This window comes from Molothrus aeneus, chromosome 2 (assembly GCF_037042795.1).
Source record: "Molothrus aeneus isolate 106 chromosome 2, BPBGC_Maene_1.0, whole genome shotgun sequence".
Classification (NCBI taxonomy): Eukaryota; Metazoa; Chordata; class Aves; order Passeriformes; family Icteridae; genus Molothrus; species Molothrus aeneus.
In genome coordinates, this window is record NC_089647.1 from 116,718,564 (window position 1) to 116,736,475 (window position 17,912).

General features: G+C 50.1%; 1 protein-coding gene across 3 annotated transcripts in view; it reads left to right on the forward strand.

Moving 5' to 3' along the window:
• The window catches only part of ITSN1 (intersectin 1), a 118,880-nt gene that overhangs the window by 15,034 nt on the left and 85,934 nt on the right, over positions 1-17,912 (forward strand). For all 3 annotated transcript variants that reach the window (XM_066545585.1, XM_066545586.1, XM_066545587.1), the window contains exons 2-4: positions 13,765-13,824; positions 14,928-15,020; positions 15,700-15,763. In XM_066545585.1, the coding sequence (XP_066401682.1) occupies positions 13,797-13,824; positions 14,928-15,020; positions 15,700-15,763 (185 nt within the window). In that variant the 5' untranslated portion in view covers positions 13,765-13,796. The remainder of the gene's footprint in view (positions 1-13,764; positions 13,825-14,927; positions 15,021-15,699; positions 15,764-17,912) is intronic.

Genomic DNA, 17,912 nt, shown 5'->3' on the forward strand with positions numbered 1-17,912 from the left:
TAATAAGTGCTCCATGGGGCCTGGTCTGGCTGGTCACAGCTTGGGGACTGAACTTGTCACCTGGAGAATGCTGTGGATCATCCTGGGCACCTTCAGGGCCTCTGTTGGTTCTGCTTTAGGAAATACCCAGTGCTGCACTTGGGTTGGGGCAATCCCAATCATCAGGCTGGGATGAGCAGAGGGAGCAGTCCTGGGAGAGCTGGGCCTGCCCCAGCCCTGAGCCCCCTGCTGGGATCAAGAGAGGGTTTGGGATTGGGATTGGGATTGTGTCCCTGAGCCCCTGTCTCAGGTGATTTCCCACCTGCAGAGCTGCCCCAGCCCAGGGAGGAGCTGGAGCTGCTGCAGAGAGCCCAGAGGAGGCTCCAGGATGGGCAGAGGGATGGAGCAGCTCTGCTGGGAGGAAAGGCTGGCACAGCTGGGATTGTTCACCTGCACAGGAGAAGCTTTGGGCTGAGCTCAGGGTGGCCTTGCAGGGCCTGCAGGAGCCCCAGGAAAGCTGGAGAGAGACAATTTCCAGGGGATGCAGGGACAGCACCCAGGGAATGGCTTCACACTGAAAAATTACAGGTTTAGATCAGATATCAGGAACAATTTCCTCCCTGGCAGGGTGGGCAGGCCCTGGCACAGGGTGCCCAGAGCAGCTGGGGCTGCCCCTGCATCCCTGGCAGTGCCCAAGGCCAGGCTGGGCACTGGGGACAGTGGGAGGTGTCCCTGCCATGGCAGGGGATGAGTTGATGAGTTTAAGGTCCTTTCCAAACCATTCTCTGGTTCTGTGTATTCATTTTCCACACTCACTGGTGGTTGTTATTACCCTTTCCCTTCCCCAAAGGGGAACAAGTTAATTTTGAGGCAAAAGTTCAGATTCCTTCCTCTCCAAGCAGCCAACTCTTCACCCCAGCACGTTCATTTTGGGTTTTCTCTTCACTTCAAGCACCAGTAAACACCTGTGGTACTTTCCAGGAGAATTGGCAACTTCACTGTTGATTTTGAGAAAGGCTTTTTTTTTTTTTTGACTGATGAAGGTTTGATTGTAAGTGCTTCAGTATAGGGTGGTTTGGAATAGTTGAAATATTGACAAGTTAATTTTTCCTAAATAAATAAAATACCTTTAGGTTACACTTCTGCAGCCAAGTGACTGCCATAAACTCTTGCTTGCTGTTTCAGAAGGTGATGATTGATGAAGTTGTAGATTCATCATTAGAATGCCAGTTTTCATTTTGAGCTCTCAGCTCAGAGGGTGAATAGCCAGAGATGTATTTTTAGTGTGCAGAGGTTATTCTGGAGATGCTGGCAGTTGGCAGCTGGTGGAGAACGCTGTGCTGAGCCAGGAGCTGAGCAGTTCCTGCTGCCTGCAGTGCCAGCTGGGACAGCCCCTGCTCCCCAGGCTGTCCCCAGCCCTGCTGGGCATGGGCTTGGTGCTGCAGCAAGTGGCCCTGGAGCCATCTCCTGTTGCAGTCACAAGGCTGCTGCCAAGGCAGATTGCCCCTATTTTTAACGAGCCAGATGGAGAAATAAAGGAATCCTGCTCCACAGTCAGGAGTGGCAGCAGCTTCTGAAATCACCTGGATGAGCTGGGATTGTCTGGTTTAATGCACTGCTGCAAGTATGAGCTATAAATTGTGCCACTTGTTCCTCCCGTGCTGTAAATTGTACAAACCTTTCAGATCTGGCATTGTCAGGCACTGATCCCTGCTCCCTGTGAGCAGGGACAGGACCTGAGGAACAGCTCGAGCTGTCTCAGGGAGGTCTGGGCTCAAGATCAGGGAAAGCTTCTCTCAAAGCTGCTGTCAAGGCAAGCCAGACCCTAAAGGAAACTCTGTCTTCAGATCATTGCTCTGTGGTGGGTGTAGCACCTTCTGAGCAGGTTTGATCTCTGCCCAGAGGTGTGAACCTGGGAAAGCTCAGCCTTTGGGAGCTTTGACTGGAGTGCTGGGGGAGTTGGAGGACAGGGATGAGCTGTGTTGATACCAGGGAGTTGCTGTGTCCTGCCCTTCCTGCTCTTCATCATTCCTTGGCTCTCCTCTCCCTGACCTCTCTTTACTGTGTTTCATCTCTTCACTTTCCTCAGCAAAGGCAGGGGGAGAAAAAAGGTAACATCCTGGCTTGGATCAGCCCCAGGCTGTGCAGCAGGAGCAGGGCAGGGATTGTCCCTCTGTGCTGGGGTCCCTCCAGGGCTGTGCCCAGTTCTGCTCCTGCAGGAGAGCCCTGGAGGGGCTGGAGAATGTCCAGGGCAGGGAACGGAGCTGGGCAGGGGCTGGAGAATCCCTGAGGGAGCTGGGCAGGGGCTGCAGAATCCCTGAGGGAGCTGGGCAGGGGCTGCAGAATCCCTGAGGGAGCTGGGCAGGGGCTGGGGCTGGAGCAAAGGAGGCTCAGGGGCCCTTGTGGCTCTGCACAAGTCCCTGCCAGGAGGGCACAGCCGGGGGGGTCGGGCTCTGCTCCCAGGGAACAGGGACAGGAGCAGAGGGAACGGCCTCAGGCTGGGCCAGGGCAGGCTCAGCTTGGACAGCAGCAGCAATTTGCCCATGGAAAGGGAGCTCAGGCCTTGGCAGGGGCTGCCCAGGGAGCTTTGCAGTGCCCAGCCCTGCAGGTGTCCCCTGCAGGTGGCACTGAGTGCTCTGGGCTGGGGACAAGGTGCCCATGGGCACAGCTGGCACTGCATGGGCTGGCAGGGCTGGGCCAGCACCAGGGATTTGGGGGTTCTCTCTGGGGATGCAGAGTTCAGGTGGCTCTGTAGGAACCAAGCTCAGTGGCAGTGAGCAGGCTCAGGCTGTGACATCCCAGGGGAACAATCTGTGGGTGTACTTGGGCACTGATTATCAGGCAGCACGGTCAAAACTTGCAAATGTGAGGCTTTTAAGGAGAAGGTTTGTTGTCACAGCTGCCTTGGCTTTCTTCTTGAATCAAACTTGAAAGGTTTTTCAGATCTATTATGTTGGGAAATCAGCATCATGTTACAGTTTTGCAATTGGATTTTTTTCCCAGTGCAAGGCTGCCCCACAACCTTGTAGCAAATTTTCCTGATTACAGGGAACTGCAAACCAGTTGACTTTTGAAGTAGCCACAGGGGAGAAATTTGTGAGCTACAGTAAACAAACCTCCCCATGCCACAGATTTGTGACTTACAGTAAATAAACCATTAGCACTAACAACAGCCTTAATGTTCTTATCCTCTGGCAGGAAAGGAATTTTTATCCTGGAAAGACGTATTAAAGCATTTCAGGACAGGAAAATTACTCTTTGCAGTGTTATTAACTGTCCAGACTTCCTGGCTCATTTAGAGAAGGATCATAACAAAGTTTTCAGAGCCAGCATGGAAAATGTCAGTGCACATGGTGCTTCTCCCCCAGCCTGCATCCTCCAGAGCAGCTCCAAGTACTTTACAGTGAGCATGAGCATCCCTTCCCTAGCTGATACATGGTTTTTGTTGTTTTTTAAAGACCCTGTCTTCCATATCTAGATTTTTCCTTGGAGTTCTTGGCTTTGTGTGCACATCCTTGTTCTCTCCAGCATGGCCTGAAATGATTCCCAGCCCTTGGCAGAATTGCAGAGGAGCTGGAACTTGGGGTCACTTGGAGCCATCCTCAGTGTTCAGGGCTGCTCTGTGGGGCAGAGCTGGAGCTGAAATCTGGCTCTTGTCCCAAGAAACTCTTGCCTTGGCTGTAGCTCTGTGTAGAGACAAACCTGAACCTCACTCTCTGCTTGCTTTGGGGAAATATTATTCCATAAATCCTCACCCTCAAGTCCAGTGAAATCCATGGAAAGTCTTCCCTCGGTTTGTCTGGTTTTGCTCATTTCTTTGCTGTGTCTGAACTTGCCATTCCCACTGGTAATGCATCCAGCAGGATTATTCCTGATCTTGTATCTCAGCATTAGAAGAGAGCAGGGTTGGATGGGATGCTGGGAGAAATCCTTCCCTGGCAGGGTGGGCAGAGGCTGGGATGGAATTCCCAGAGCAGCTGTGGAGCCCCTGCATCCCTGGCAGTGCCCAAGGCCAGGCTGGGCACTGGGGCTGGAGCACCTGGGACAGTGGGAGGTGTCCCTGCCCAGGTGCAATAGGATGAGCTTTAGGGTCCCTCCAACCCAAAACATTCAGTGGTTGCTTTACCCCAGCCAGGGCTTGAAATTTTTCCAGTTGTGGTTGAGCTGCTGGAGCCTGGTTTAAGTGGAACTGCTGGGAAAGCACAGTTGGCACCTGGAAAGAAAGCTGACACTTTTTTATTTTTGTGCCATTAGAATGTACTTGCAGTCAATTAATAGTTGATTTCATCTAGAAATAGGATCTTTCAGTTGGATTGTGCCTTTTGGAATGTATGTGTGCCTGTTCTAGATGTGTCTGCAGTTTGTGTTGTGTCTTGCAGACTGTTTGTTTTCCCCTTATCCCATTGCATGTGCCACTTGCCTGCTTTTGTGGTCACACCTGGGATGTTTTGCTCTTGAGTGCAAACAGGTTCTAGAAGGGAATTGATCTCATGGAACCAGGAAACCCTTGCTTTGGGATAGGCCCTGTCTCATGCAGTGAAGCCCTTTTTGCTTCATCTCCTTGGAGGGAGATTTTAAATAGGAGACAGGAGCTCTAGCAATGGAACTTTACCATGTTTAATTCCTTGGTTAGGCTTTATGAGAGTCCCTGACCCTCCCTGTGAGCTGGTGCCTGCTCAGCCCCCTTTGCAGAGCAAGGAAATCCCTTGTTTGTACAAATGCCTAAGGGCCTGACCTGTCCCAGGGAGTTTCTGTGTCTGTTTCTCCAACGTTTGCATTTCTTCCCTATAAAGCTGCTGTTTCTTGTTTGCTGGACCCTTGCTGTTCTTGGCCACCTGTGACCAACCAGTGCTGGAGCAGCAGGGCTAGGTGTGCCCAGGAGGAGGGTGACAGAAGTGACAACCTGCTGTGAATGCCTCAGTTACATTCTGGTTGTGCATCTGAAGAGCTCCTCGTGTCCTGCAGGAGCTGAGAAGGCAGAGCATGGGGGAAATTCAGAGCCCAGTGTCCTTGGGTGGGAGAGAGGAGCTGCCTGAGGCAGAGGTGATGAGGGCTGACAGCTCCTGAGATGCTGATAAGAGCTGCTGGATGCTGAATAATTCTCCTAGGAAATGACTCTTTGAAAATCTGCTTCCAGATCTGCACCAGCAGAGCCCTGCACTTATGTAACCGGGAGAGTTCAGGAGAGCAGCTGCTTGCAGGGGACAGAGTGACCTCCCTGAGTCCTGCAGGGCACAGAGCCTTTGCTTTCAGCAGCAGCTGTGGCCCGGCCCTGCCCTGCCAGACCTTTTATCTGCTGCTTGTGCCTGGAGCAGGGGGCAGGGAATGGGCTGCACATCCTGAGCTCCCTGACTCAGCCCTTGTGCTGACTCAGGGCTTTTTCTTCCTTCCTACCCTTCCCCCAGCAGAGCTGTTACTTAGTGGCAGAATGGGGAAGGTGAAGTGAAACAACTCAAGAATAACCGATTTTCTTTTTTTTTATTATTGTCCCCATTTCAAAGGGTCAGCTCTAAAGCTGAGACAAGCACGTGGATTTTCACAGCACAGCTATGGGGGATTAGGCCAGGCCTAAAAGTGATTAAATCTTGGGCTGGAAGGCACCACTGCCGTCCAAGCCAGACTTAACAGCTCCGGCCTATTCCTTTGGCTGCCCTAATTCCTTTAAAAACATCCAGCTGGACTGAAATGGGAGTTCCTGCAGAGTTGTGTCATGGGCGTCTGTGGGAGAGGGAGGGAAGAAGTTCATCAGCCACTTCCCAGAGTATTTCCATGATCTTCTTGCCTTGGATGTGCTGCAGCTGTGTCCCCCTTGCTACAGAAAGTGGCCTGAGATGGGTGGGATAGGTGTGAGAGTTGATGCAGGAATGAGGAAAGGGATAAGCTGCAAAAAGCCATGTAATTCTTTATTCTCTAACCCAGCTGGGGTGGTTCTTGCAGAGGCAGCAGCTGAAGGAACAAGGTTCTTTGTGGTGAGGGCTGGAGAGATCAGAATGGGGTAAGGGGGAATGGCCACAGAAGTGATCCAGCTTTCAAAGCTGGGCTTCAAGAGTTAAGGGTGGCCAGGTTAAAGGGGTGCTGTGGCTCTCAGACTCCTCTTAGAACAAGGTACTCCCATAAAATGAGCATAAAGCTGGCACTGAGGGGCTACAGAGCACTCAGACTCAGCCAAGGCTGGACTCCAGGCTTTGGCCACTCCTCTTCTGCTCCAAGAGTGTCCTGAGTGCCATTGCTCAGGGGTCCTGGGGCCATGGACACAGCTGGATGAGCAGCTTGGGAATAAAGCATCACTGCCTTCAGCTGATGGGATGGAAATACCAGAACCTATCTGCTTTACCTGCTTCTCTTGGTGTTCATGGAGTCACTGATGGTGCGGTTGGGAGGGACCACAGAGGGTCCCTGGTGCCCCCTCCCTGCTCCAGCAGGGCCATCCCAGAGCAGAGGGCACAGGGTGGGCCCAGGTGGCTCTGGAATGTCCCAGGGAGGAGACTCCAGCCCCTCTCTGGGCTCTGCTCCAGCTCGGTCCCTGCCCAGGGCAGAAGTTGTGCCTCCTGTGCAGGGGAATTGCTGGGCTCAGGCCCTGCCCGTGGCTCTGGGGCCATTGCTGGGCCTGGAGCAGAGCCCGGGCCTTCTCTGACCTCTGCACACAGGGACAGACACAGGGACAGACACAGGGACAGACACAGGGACAGACACGGGGACAGACACAGGGACAGCCACAGGGACAGCCACAGGGACAGCCACAGGGACAGACACAGGGACAGACACGGGGACAGACACGGGGACAGACACAGGGACAGCCACAGGGACAGACACAGGGACAGACAGGGCTGAGGCCCCTCTCTCTCCCTGGGGCTCCTCCCAGGCTGAGCAGCCCCAGCTCCCTCAGCCTCTCCTGGGCACGGGGAGGCTCCAGGCCCTTGCTCAGCTCTGCTGGATCTGCTGTGGGAGCTGCAGGTCGTGGAGATAAATCAATCAGATGTGAGATCCAGGGCACACAGCACTCACATCCAGCAGGTTACTCTGCACTTCCTTGTCCTCCTTCACAGATCATTCTTGAAGCTAATGTCAGGCTGCTGTTAAGGTTGTTGTAGGTGTGCAAGTATTCCCAATCTTGTCTTGCAGATTTTTGGGTTCAGTACTTGTTTTAAAGGAGGAGGAGTCAGAAATTCCCCACTGCCATTGTGATAATGAGGGTTTTTAACACACTCCCCCAAACAAACAAAATGAGCCAACAGGTCACTGCTGCACCTGGGTGAGTAAAGGCAACTTTAAAAAACCAACAAATTGTAGCACTAAGAAACTCCTGGAATTCCTCCTTTACAGGGTCTGGTGGTTCTCAATGAAGCCAACAGCTATTAAAGTGAAAATAAACCAAGATCCTTATTTCTTATTAAGGGCTTTAGAAACAGTTGAGTGACACACTGGCTTTTCACTGTGCTAAATCTTTTAAAATGAGAGTCAGCCACCTCTTGAGAAGGGTGCTGCAATCCAGGCACAGCTCAGCTGGGACTGCAGGAGCCCATGTGTGAGAGATCCCAAATCCCCGGGGCTGGCCCAGCCCTGCCAGCCCATGCAGTGCCAGCTGTGCCCCATGGGCACCTTGTCCCCAGCCCAGAGCACTCAGTGCCACCTGCAGGGGACACCTGCAGGGCTGGGCACTGCAAAGCTCCCTGGGCAGCCCCTGCCAAGGCCTGAGCTCCCTTTCCATGGGCAAATTGCTGCTGCTGTCCAAGCTGAGCCTGCCCTGGCCCAGCCTGAGGCCGTTCCCTCTGCTCCTGTCAGGCAGGTGATCTTTGAGGTCTCTCCCAACCCAAGCCATTCCGTGTTTCTGGGTTGCAGAGGTGACTCCTCAGCAGTTTGATCATTGCCACAGGCGTTGAAAAACATCTGCAGTGGGGAGCTGCTTTGTTAGTCTGTTCTGGGTGCTGGGTACAAAATAGAAGAAATGGCAGGACTTGACATTTGTGAAGGTTTTTATTTTATCAGTCATTGCTGTAAGGAGCAGAAACTGGCAAGTTTTGCAGAGTGGTGACTGAGGTAAAATGTGATCTCCAAAGAGCAAGGATCAGAATTCCCTGAATGTCTCCAGATGCTTTTGTTTCCAGCACGGACCCAGACTTGCCAGGCTTTGCTAAACCTCTGAGTCCCTTGAGTGCTCCTGGTCCAGAGCTTTGCCATGGAGCATCTGCAGGCTCCAAACGCTGCTCTCAGCCTGGGACACTCATGGCATGTCCTGCTGGGGGGATTTTGTTGTCATTTGGAGTGCTTGGAGGGTGTTGGGACTTTATCTGGTTGGGTTTGTCTCTTTTTTTTTCCTGTCAGAGGAGGAAGGTGACTGATAAGTGGCCTCAGGAATTAATTCTGGCATTCAGATCAAGAATTATCTCCTGAGGAATTGTTTAGGAATAGAAATGCTGGGTTGCATTTTAGGGCAAACAAAGCCAGGATCTTTCTTGTGTGAAATGTGTCTGTATAAGGACACAGCACTGAAATAGCTCAATTATTGTTCATTTATACCTCCTGTGGCTTTATTGCAGTTTTCTCTGTAAACATGGCCTCAGCAGAGCACAGATAACTTTAAATAGAAACTCTAATAAAGTTCTGAGCCATATTTTTGAAGTCCATACATAATACACTGTGAAAGGAATTTTCATATTTGTCTGACTCCTATGAATAAATGTTTTTACTGGAGATATTTTCAACCTCCTCATTTTTTTGAGGTAAAAGCTTTAAACATTAGTACTTAAATTTAGATATGGTCTGGGATTTTATATATGTGGAGTTGTTCCCTACATGGTTCAGTTTTACTTTTATGTGAACAATTCGTGAGGTTACAGTTAGATTATATATATTTTTAATGTATTTTAATACATATTAATATTATAATATTATATTATATATAATATTATATATTATATTATATATAATATTATATTATATATATAATATTATATAATATATTATATTGTTATAATTATTATAATTAATTTTAATATATATTAATATATAACCTAATATATTCTATCTATATATTTATAACCTTATATATATAATACATATATTCCCACTCTCTCTCCTCTTCCCCCTGTGTTCAAGGTAAAGGGGAGTCAATTCCTTAAACCCTAATATATATATATATATTATATATATATTTTTTTTTTTTAAGTATATGTATTAAAACAGTGCTTGTATCTAGAGTATTGGTTTATGAGAAGAAACAACTTGGAGTGAGGATCAAGAATTTAAGTATTTCTGAGGTAAGCTACAGCAGGGTAAGGTGGAAGGGAGAGCCCTGAGAGCTGAGCTGGCTGGGCAGGGCCTTGTCTCCCTCACTCGGAGCTGGGGGTAAGCAAATGTTTCTCATTTATATATATTTTATATATATATTCTCTCCAAAGATAATTGTGCAGGTGATAAAGCCCAGTTGTAGCTGATATAAAAGTGCTGCTGCAGTGCCTCCTCCTTGCTGGAGTTTGTTGTTCCTTTCCATCCCCGTGCCAGGCTCTCCTCGTCACCCCCAGGCCAGCGTGGGGAAGGCTCCCGGTGCTCTGACTCCATGGGAGGCCATGCATGGGGAGCTTGTGGAGTTTCCTCTGCTGGAAGGGACAGGGAAAGGGCTGGCACTGGATGGGCTGTGAGGTCCCTCCCAACCCACACCATTGCACGTTCTGTGATTTCACTCCCAGGCTTTTTGGGCTTTGCAGAAAGCCCCAGAAGCCAGAGGTGTTCAGGGCAATGGAACAACTTTCACAAGCTGGGGCCTTTTGCCAGCCCAGAGCAGCACGGGCCAAGGAGCCCGAGCAGGGGGAAATCCCAGAGAGCAGCTGTGGGATGGTGCTGTGGGATTTCCCCTTATTGATCTCCTGCAGTGGCACTGATCTGTCCCTGCTGTCCCTGACCTGGGAACACCCACACGCTCCAGTGCCCCCCAGGCCTGCCAGGAGGGCACAGCCAGGGGTGCCAGGCTCTGCTCCCAGGGAACGGCCTCAGGCTGGGCCAGGGCAGGCTCAGCTTGGACAGCAGCAGCAATTTGCCCATGGAAAGGGAGCTCAGGCCTTGGCAGGGGCTGCCCAGGGAGCTTTGCAGTGCCCAGCCCTGCAGGTGTCCCCTGCAGGTGGCACTGAGTGCTCTGGGCTGGGGACAAGGTGCCCATGGGGCACAGCTGGCACTGCAGGGGCTGGCAGGGCTGGGCCAGCACCTGGGATCCATCCTCTGGCCCTGGTGGGGACAGGACCTGTGGGGTGGCTGCTGTTGGCACCACCCTGGGAAGTGCAAGCTGGAATATTTGCCTTTTCTGGAGGGTTGGGAAGTACAGAACTCGTGAGTGACCCCAGTGCTCAGTGGTTTCCACCCTGTGGACGAGATGTGGGTCTCTGCTGTTCAGGGGAGAAGGGATTTATGTAGGAAGGAGCTGTTTAATGTTGGATTGGTTTGGCACATCCCAGTGCAGCACTGGCTTAAGCTCTTTTTTGACAGGCAAGGGTGAGTAGCTCCAAGTTCCTCGTTGTGCTGTCTAGAAGCAGGATGAAGTATCAGCTGCATCTCCTGCCTCCTGTGCAGGACACACCCTTGGAGGCACTGTTGGTTTCACTGCTGCTGTGGCAGCTCTGGGCTGCCTTCCCCAGGGATCTCTGTGTGAGCCACTGACAGTGCAGTTGTGCTTCCCCTGCTTGTCTCCCCTTCTTCCTGTTTGAATCATTCCTGAACTCATTGGTCAGCAGCTGCTTTATTTGCTTTACAATACTTTACATATATATGGTATTTTATAATATACCAACTGTGCCAGATGTTTTGGGGGATAAATAAGACATGTTCTCCATCCCTGAGCCCTTCAACCCCAAAAACAGAATCCCAGAGCAGCTGGGCTCAGCATGGACCTGGTGCAGCCTTTGGGCAGAGGCTTGGGGTCCCTGGTGTGACCCCAGGCGTGACACCTGTGCCTGTGGAGCTCAGGTGATCCATCAGCAATGAGCAGCAAACCCCAGCGTGTTCCACTCAGGGAGGGATTTGCCTTTCCCTCATTTGCTTCCCTGTCTCTCTGGCTGCTCTCAGCTTTGCTTTGGGTCTCAGCCTCTCACATTTAGACACAGCTCTCTGCTCCTTCTCTCCATTCCCCCAGCTGGCTTTGGTTTTTCTCTCGCTTTCTTCTTTTTTTTTCTTCCCTCTGGAGGTTCTTTGGAATAGTTTCTGCTTTCCTTGGCATCCAGCACGGGGCTGGTGTTCAGACTTCCCACTCCCTCCCTGTGTTCAAGGTAGAGGGGGAATTCAATTCCTTTGGAATCCTGGCAGGCTGTGGAGGAGGCTCTTCCCTAAGGGCTGAGCCTGTAAATGCTCTGCTGCTTCCCCTTGTGCTGGAAAGGAGCAGATCATATGGAATCTGCCTGGGCTCTGACAGGGGGGCTTCAGCAGGGACTTCTGCTTTTGGGGTTTCCTGCTTTTTCTTTTTTCTTTTTTCTTTTTTTGGCATTTTTTCTCCATTTGGTTTTGTTTTAGTTTTGTTTTGGCTTGTTTGGGGTTTTGGTTTTGGGTTGGTTTTTTTTTTTTTTTTTTTACTTTTTCCTCCTCCTTTTTTTCCTCCTCCTTTTTTTCCTCCTCCTCCTTTTTTTCTCCTCCTTTTTTTCCTCCTCCTTTTTCTCTCCTCCTTTTTTTCTTCTCCTTTTTTCCTCCTTCTCCTTTTTTTTCATCCTTCTCCTTTTTCTCTCTACCTTTTTCTCTCCTCCTTTTTTTCCTTCTCCTTTTTTCCTTCTCCTTTTTTTTCCTCCTCCTTTTTCCCCCTTCTCCTTTTTTTCCTCCTTCTCCTTTTTTCCTCCTTCTCCTTTCTTCCTCCTTCTCCTTTTTTTCCTTCTCCTTTTTTTCCTTCTCCTTTTTTTCCTTCTCCTTTTTTTCCTCCTCCTTTTTCCCCCTCCTCCTTTTTTTCCCCCTCCTCCTTTTTTTCCCCCTCCTCCTTTTTTTCCCCCTCCTCCTTTTTTTCCTCCTTCTCCTTTTTTTCCTCCTTCTCCTTTTTTTCCTCCTTCTCCTTTTTTCCTCCTTCTCCTTTTTTTCCTCCTTCTCCTTTTTTTTCCTCTTCCTCCTTTTTCTCTCCTCCTTTTTTTCCTTCTACTTTTTTTCCTTCTCCTTTTTTTCCTCCTCCTTTTTTTCCTCCTTCTCCTTTTTTTCCTCCTTCTCCTTTTTTTCCTCCTTCTCCTTTTTTTCCTCCTTCTCCTTTTTTTCCTCCTTCTCCTTTTTTTCCTCCTTCTCCTTTTTTTCCTCCTTCTCCTTTTTTTCCTCCTTCTCCTTTTTTTCCTCCTTCTCCTTTTTTTCCTCCTTCTCCTTTTTTTCCTCCTCCTTTTTTTCCTCCTCCTTTTTTTCCTCCTCCTTTTTTTCCTCCTCCTTTTTCCCCCTCCTCCTTTTTCCCCCCTCCTCCTTTTTTTCCTCCTTCTCCTTTTTTTCCTCCTCCTTTTTCTCTCCTTCTTTTTTTCCTCTTTTTTTTCCCTTAAGGTTTCCCTGCAGTCATGAAACCCACAGCATCTGTGAGTTCTTTCCCAGGGCAGAGAACAATAAGCAAACAGGCAAAGATAAAAGTGCTGATCTTTCAGCACTTCAGGAATGCTTCTGGGAGAGCCCCACAGCTCAGGGGGCTGCTCTGAACCCTTGGATCTCTGCACCTGGAATTTGAAATTGTGGGATAAGCCCTGGGAGCAGCATCAGCTGCTGCCCTGGCCTGGGGCACAGGGCTTTGGGGTCAGGTGCTTGGCCAGATGAGGAGGAAAGAGAGGCAGGGTTGTGTCCCTCATTCCCCAAATTCCAACTGCTGGGGAGCCTGGCTGGCACGAGTGCCAGGGCTCTGTGCACAGGGGACACTGGGGAGGGGATGCACAGGAGGCTCCCAAGTTGGAGGCCAGAGGAGAATGTGGGAAGTGTGAAAGGGGGATGGGGAGGGGAGCAAACAGGAGTTCAGACAAAAGGAAATTGTTGGTGCAAGTGAATGCCTTTTCTTAGGGATATTGATAAATTTCTGCTGCTGTTCAGGCAGCCTAAAAGATTCTCCTGATTCTGTTCCCCCCTGCCTTTCTGCTGTTGCCTGGAAGACACGAGTGGAATCTCCCAGGACAAGAGGCCATGGCTCATTGTTGTGCTGGCCATTGTCCCCTGGCTCAGGCAGCTCATGGCGGCCTTTGTGTGCAGCAAGAAAAATGGTTTTCCTTCTCTGTGTGCAGATGAAATTTGGAGCCTGTGTGGTGCCTTTGTTGGCAGAGCCAGTGGTGCTCTCCTGGAGCTCCCCTGGCCTCCCTTGGGCCCTTGCTGCTCCTCAGGGCTGGGGACACAGCGGGACATGGAGGTTTCATTGAATTTAATTTAGGGCAGGGCATTTGCTGCCAGGAATAAACCCCAGATCGCCGATGGTGGCTTGCAGCAGTTGGAAATGGAGCCAGTTCCCCTCCTGAGCAGCAGCAGGGGTTGTGACACTCAGGAAAGGCATGGAGCCTGCAGCAGCATCCCTGGATGGGGCTGAGCTCTGCCCTCACTCCATCTCCATTTATAAAGAAATATTATCTATAGCTCCAGGCTGCTTTGAGGCCATCCTTGGAGCAGAATGAAATGTAGCTGTTTGCTGGGAGGAAGGTGCCCTCATAGATGTGCAAAAATGAGACACTGAGTTTTGGAAGTCCCAGTTGGTCTGGGAAGTATTGATACAATCAATCCTGCTTCCTCACTGCATTCTTTTCTTCTGTAGTAATTGATCACACAGAAAATATATGGAAAATGGAAGATACTGTGCTGAATATATAATTTGTTCTTTTCCAGGCATCTATTAACAAGCTAAAAGTGACAGAACCATGGCTCAGTTTCCAACACCTTTTGGGGGTAAGTGCTTTCTGGTGTGCTCTGAGCTGTTCCTGTGTGCAATAACTTGGCATAAACAGGTTCCTTTGCAAGGGTTTTCTCTGGGGAAGTGTTTGTGCATCCCTCTGAGCTGAGAGTTCCTGGGCTTTGTGGCTGCTTTGCAGACACCTCCCAGCTGAGAGCCCAGAGCCCTGGGGCTGCAGCCACCCCTCCCAGCCCCAGCCTCTGGCCCTGCAGGCACAGCCAGGCCCAGCCAGGCCTCTCAGGCAGTGGGCACCCCCTCATTCTGCTCCAGCTGCACTGGACAATGCAGATGTTTCTTCCTTTCAGGCCTCCTGGACTTGGTAGGCGCTGAAAGGTGCAGGAGATGCCTTTGGGTGGTATCACTGCCACATTTTGCCTTGTTGTCCCATCACCCACCCCTTTTGTTGTTTAGGTTAGAACAAAAGTGACACATTTTTAATCTTTTCATTTACAGCAGGGCAAGTTGCAGCATCTGGAAATGCCGTGAAAAGGCCAGGCTGGGCCCTGGCAGTGCAGCAGGGACAGGATTTTTTGCTCTTCACATGAAACCACAGAATCCCAGACTGGTTTGGATTGGGATGCTCATCAGTGGACACCTCCCACTGTCCCCAGTGCCCAGCCTGGCCTTGGGCACTGCCAGGGATGCAGGGGCAGCCCCAGCTGCTCTGGGCACCCTGTGCCAGGGCCTGCCCACCCTGCCAGGAGCAATTCCTGCTGTAAAACTCAGCCAGATTTCCCCTCCTTGGCCTGACCCCATCCCTGTCACTCAGCTCTGATGAACAGTTCCTCTTCCTTGCATTCCCTTCACATCCTGGGAATCCATCTGGGACTTGGGTTTTGCAGCTGATCTGCAGAAGGGTTACAAAGAGCAATCTCAGTGCTGAGATTTCCCATTTCCCTGCCCTGTGGGCAGGTCAGATGGGATGATGGGGGAAGAGGTTCCTTTGCAGTAAAGGAACTGGAATTCAGCTGTGAGTGCTCTGGGGGCAAATGGCCTCCCACCCTTGGGTTGTTTGAGGAGATAATGACACTCACAAAGAAAAGGGGCTGGTTTTTAGGGAATGTTTCTCAATGTCATTTCTCCATTTCTTCTGAACCAGGCAACCTGGATATCTGGGCTATTACTGTGGAGGAGAGAGCAAAACATGATCAACAGTTCCATAGTCTGAAACCAACTGCTGGATTTATCACTGGTAAGCAAACAGCTTCCACTTCTCATCTTGTTTAGTTAAATCTTAACCAGGGAGCCTAAATGTGCACAGAGCTGCCTGGGAGACATGTGGGCATAATAATTAGAAAATTTGAACAGGTATTTCTTATTTTATATCTCATTGTTCCACATCAGCCCCATTTCTTATTTTATATCTCATATTTTGCCACATCACCCCCAGCTTTCCTGTTATTTTCTGGTATTTTCTGTTCCCCATCCTGCTGTGGAAGGGAGTGATGGGTTCTTTGTGCCTGGGGTCAGCTCACCACACTAATATTATGATAAATAAAAGGTCTGATTAAATAAAGCTGTGTCATTTTAACTGAAATCAGGTTTAGAAATCCAATTTGTGCAGCACTGACATCAGCATGGTTGACCTCTTGGAAAGATCCAAATGCAGAACTGATTGAAACAGGGGGAAGCAAAGCTCCAAATCAAGGGATTGCACTGATCCTAATAAATTTTCATCGAACTTTGGTCTCAAAGGCAATAGGAGGCCTCCTGTTCATTGCTCTGTTTTGTTACATGGAATTTTCTTAGTGCTTTGTCCATGCTCATCACTCATGGCATGGGCTGGGCAGCTGGTTTTGCCTCCTGATGCCCCATTCCCTCTGCCAGCTGTTTGGAGCTGGAGCTGAAGCCATCTCCTGTTTATTTTACAGGTGATCAAGCCAGGAACTTTTTTTTCCAGTCTGGGTTACCTCAGCCAGTGCTAGCACAGATATGGTGAGTGTGGGGTGGGCACAGGGGCTGGGCTCTCCTGGGGTTCCCCAGGCTCTGACTGGGGCCAGCCCTGCTCAGGGGGATCTGCATCCAGGGCTCCCCTGGGCTGGGGTCCCCCTGGGCTGGGTCAGTGGGGTGGGGGTCCCCAGGGACAGGTGCTGGCCCCTGCCCTGAGGCCACCACAACCCGTGGGGCTCTCCAGTCTTGGGCCACAGGGGCTGGGGAAGGCCCTGGGGGTGCTGGTGGCAATGGCTGGCCCCAGGCCAGGTGTCCCCTGCTGTCCCCAGGTGTCCCCAGGTGAGCAGGAGGCCGATGGGCCTGGGCTGTCCCAGCAAATGGCATTTTGGAAGTTGGCAGTTTGAAACTCTGATTTCAAGTTGCTAAATGCTTTCAGCTCTGGTTAAACTGACTACAATACAATTGTACAATTGCTAAGCACAGTAATTAGTGATAAATCTGCTCAGGGAGAGCCTAGGCAAGACCTGGAGCGTTGGTTACGAAAATGAAGATTGACATTGGCTGTTTCCATTGGAGTTGGAGTCAAAGCTTGAAATTGGAAATTTTTGTCACTCCTTGGTGAGTTCAGCCAGGTCCAAATCTGTGCCCATTCCACAGCACAGACATTGCCACAGTGCCAGATCTTCCTGCAGGAATGAAGGGATTTCTGCTTTGAGCCTGCCAGACCTGGACCTGTGTGTGCAGGGACAGCACCCAGGGAATGGCTGCCAGTGCCAGAGGGCAGGGCTGGATGGGATCTTGGCAATGAGGAATTGTTCCCTGGCAGGGTGGGCAGGCCCTGGCACAGGGTGCCCAGAGCAGCTGGGGCTGCCCCTGCATCCCTGGCAGTGCCCAAGGCCAGGCTGGGCACTGGGGACAGTGGGAGGTGTCCCTGCCATGGCAGGGGTGGCTCTGGGTGGGATTTGGGGTCCCTCCAACCCATCCCATTCCATAATTCTATGATTATTCATGGTATACATTAATGATATTACTACCAGCACAGATATTGGTGTGAGACAGAGAGAATTAGAAGTGGTTTTCATTGTGGATTGGGTAAGGGGATAGAGAACTTTGGGGGAATCTGTTCCCTTTTCCTCTGTGAGCTATTTCAGAAGGAGTTCATTGCCATTACAATGCATTTCTAGTGCAGTTAAGGGCTGTTAACGGCAGAATTCTGCTCTGACAGGAGAATGAGGAGAATTGTTTTATTGCTTTTGAAATCTGCATGCCCAGACCTACATGGCTTTTAAATAAAGAGCTTATTTTCTTTTCTGATTATCTTCATCTTACACATATCAAAGCTGGACTGCTTGTCGTATTTGCTGAAGCCTCAGTGAGTGTTCAAATGTCCCTTTGGAACTTCTCTTGCCCCTGAATTAAACAAGGAAAGAAGCTTTGTCTTAAACAAGACATCCTTTCTCCAAAAATCTTCCATAGGCCTTGGCTTTAAATAGGTGTTAACAAATCCAAACAGTTGTAAATAGTCTGACTAAGGATCTCTTCCTCTCTGAATTACTCACTTTTCCAGGCTCTTGAGAGGAAGGGAATCATTCCACTCCCTCTGGAGTTGTCATAGAGACAAGTCCTGCACATTTTTGTTAATGAAGCTGAACTAAAACTTACTCAGGCTGCCTTTCTAAATCATAGAGCAGCTCATGGGCATTCCTTCCTCTCTGTCTCACTCGTTTTTTCAGTCATCTCTGAATTAAATGAAGTAAATATTTAAGTAAAAATTTTATACAGATCCCTGAGTACTTTGGAGGGGGAGTTTGGGAGTAATGAGCCTGAAATCTCTGGGAGATGGGAGCTGCTGCTCTTCCATCAGTGTTTGCTCTTGGAATGTCTGTGTTGGGCTTTTGGAGGTGGCATTTGATTGTTACTGGGAGAGAAGGGGAGCTACAGGAGTCCTCCAGGAAGGAAAGTAATTCTGAGTTAAAACAACTTGTACAACTTGTAAAACTGTTTACAGAAACTTGTCAAAAATTGATTTTCTGATCTGAGAAATCCCACACTGGTTTGGGCTGGGAAGGACCTCAGAGCCCACCCAGTGCCAGCCCTGCCATGGCAGGGACACCTCCCACTGTCCCCAGGGTCCAGCCTGGCCTTGGGCACTGCCAGGGATGCAGGGCAGTCCCTGAGGAGCTGTCTGTCTGTC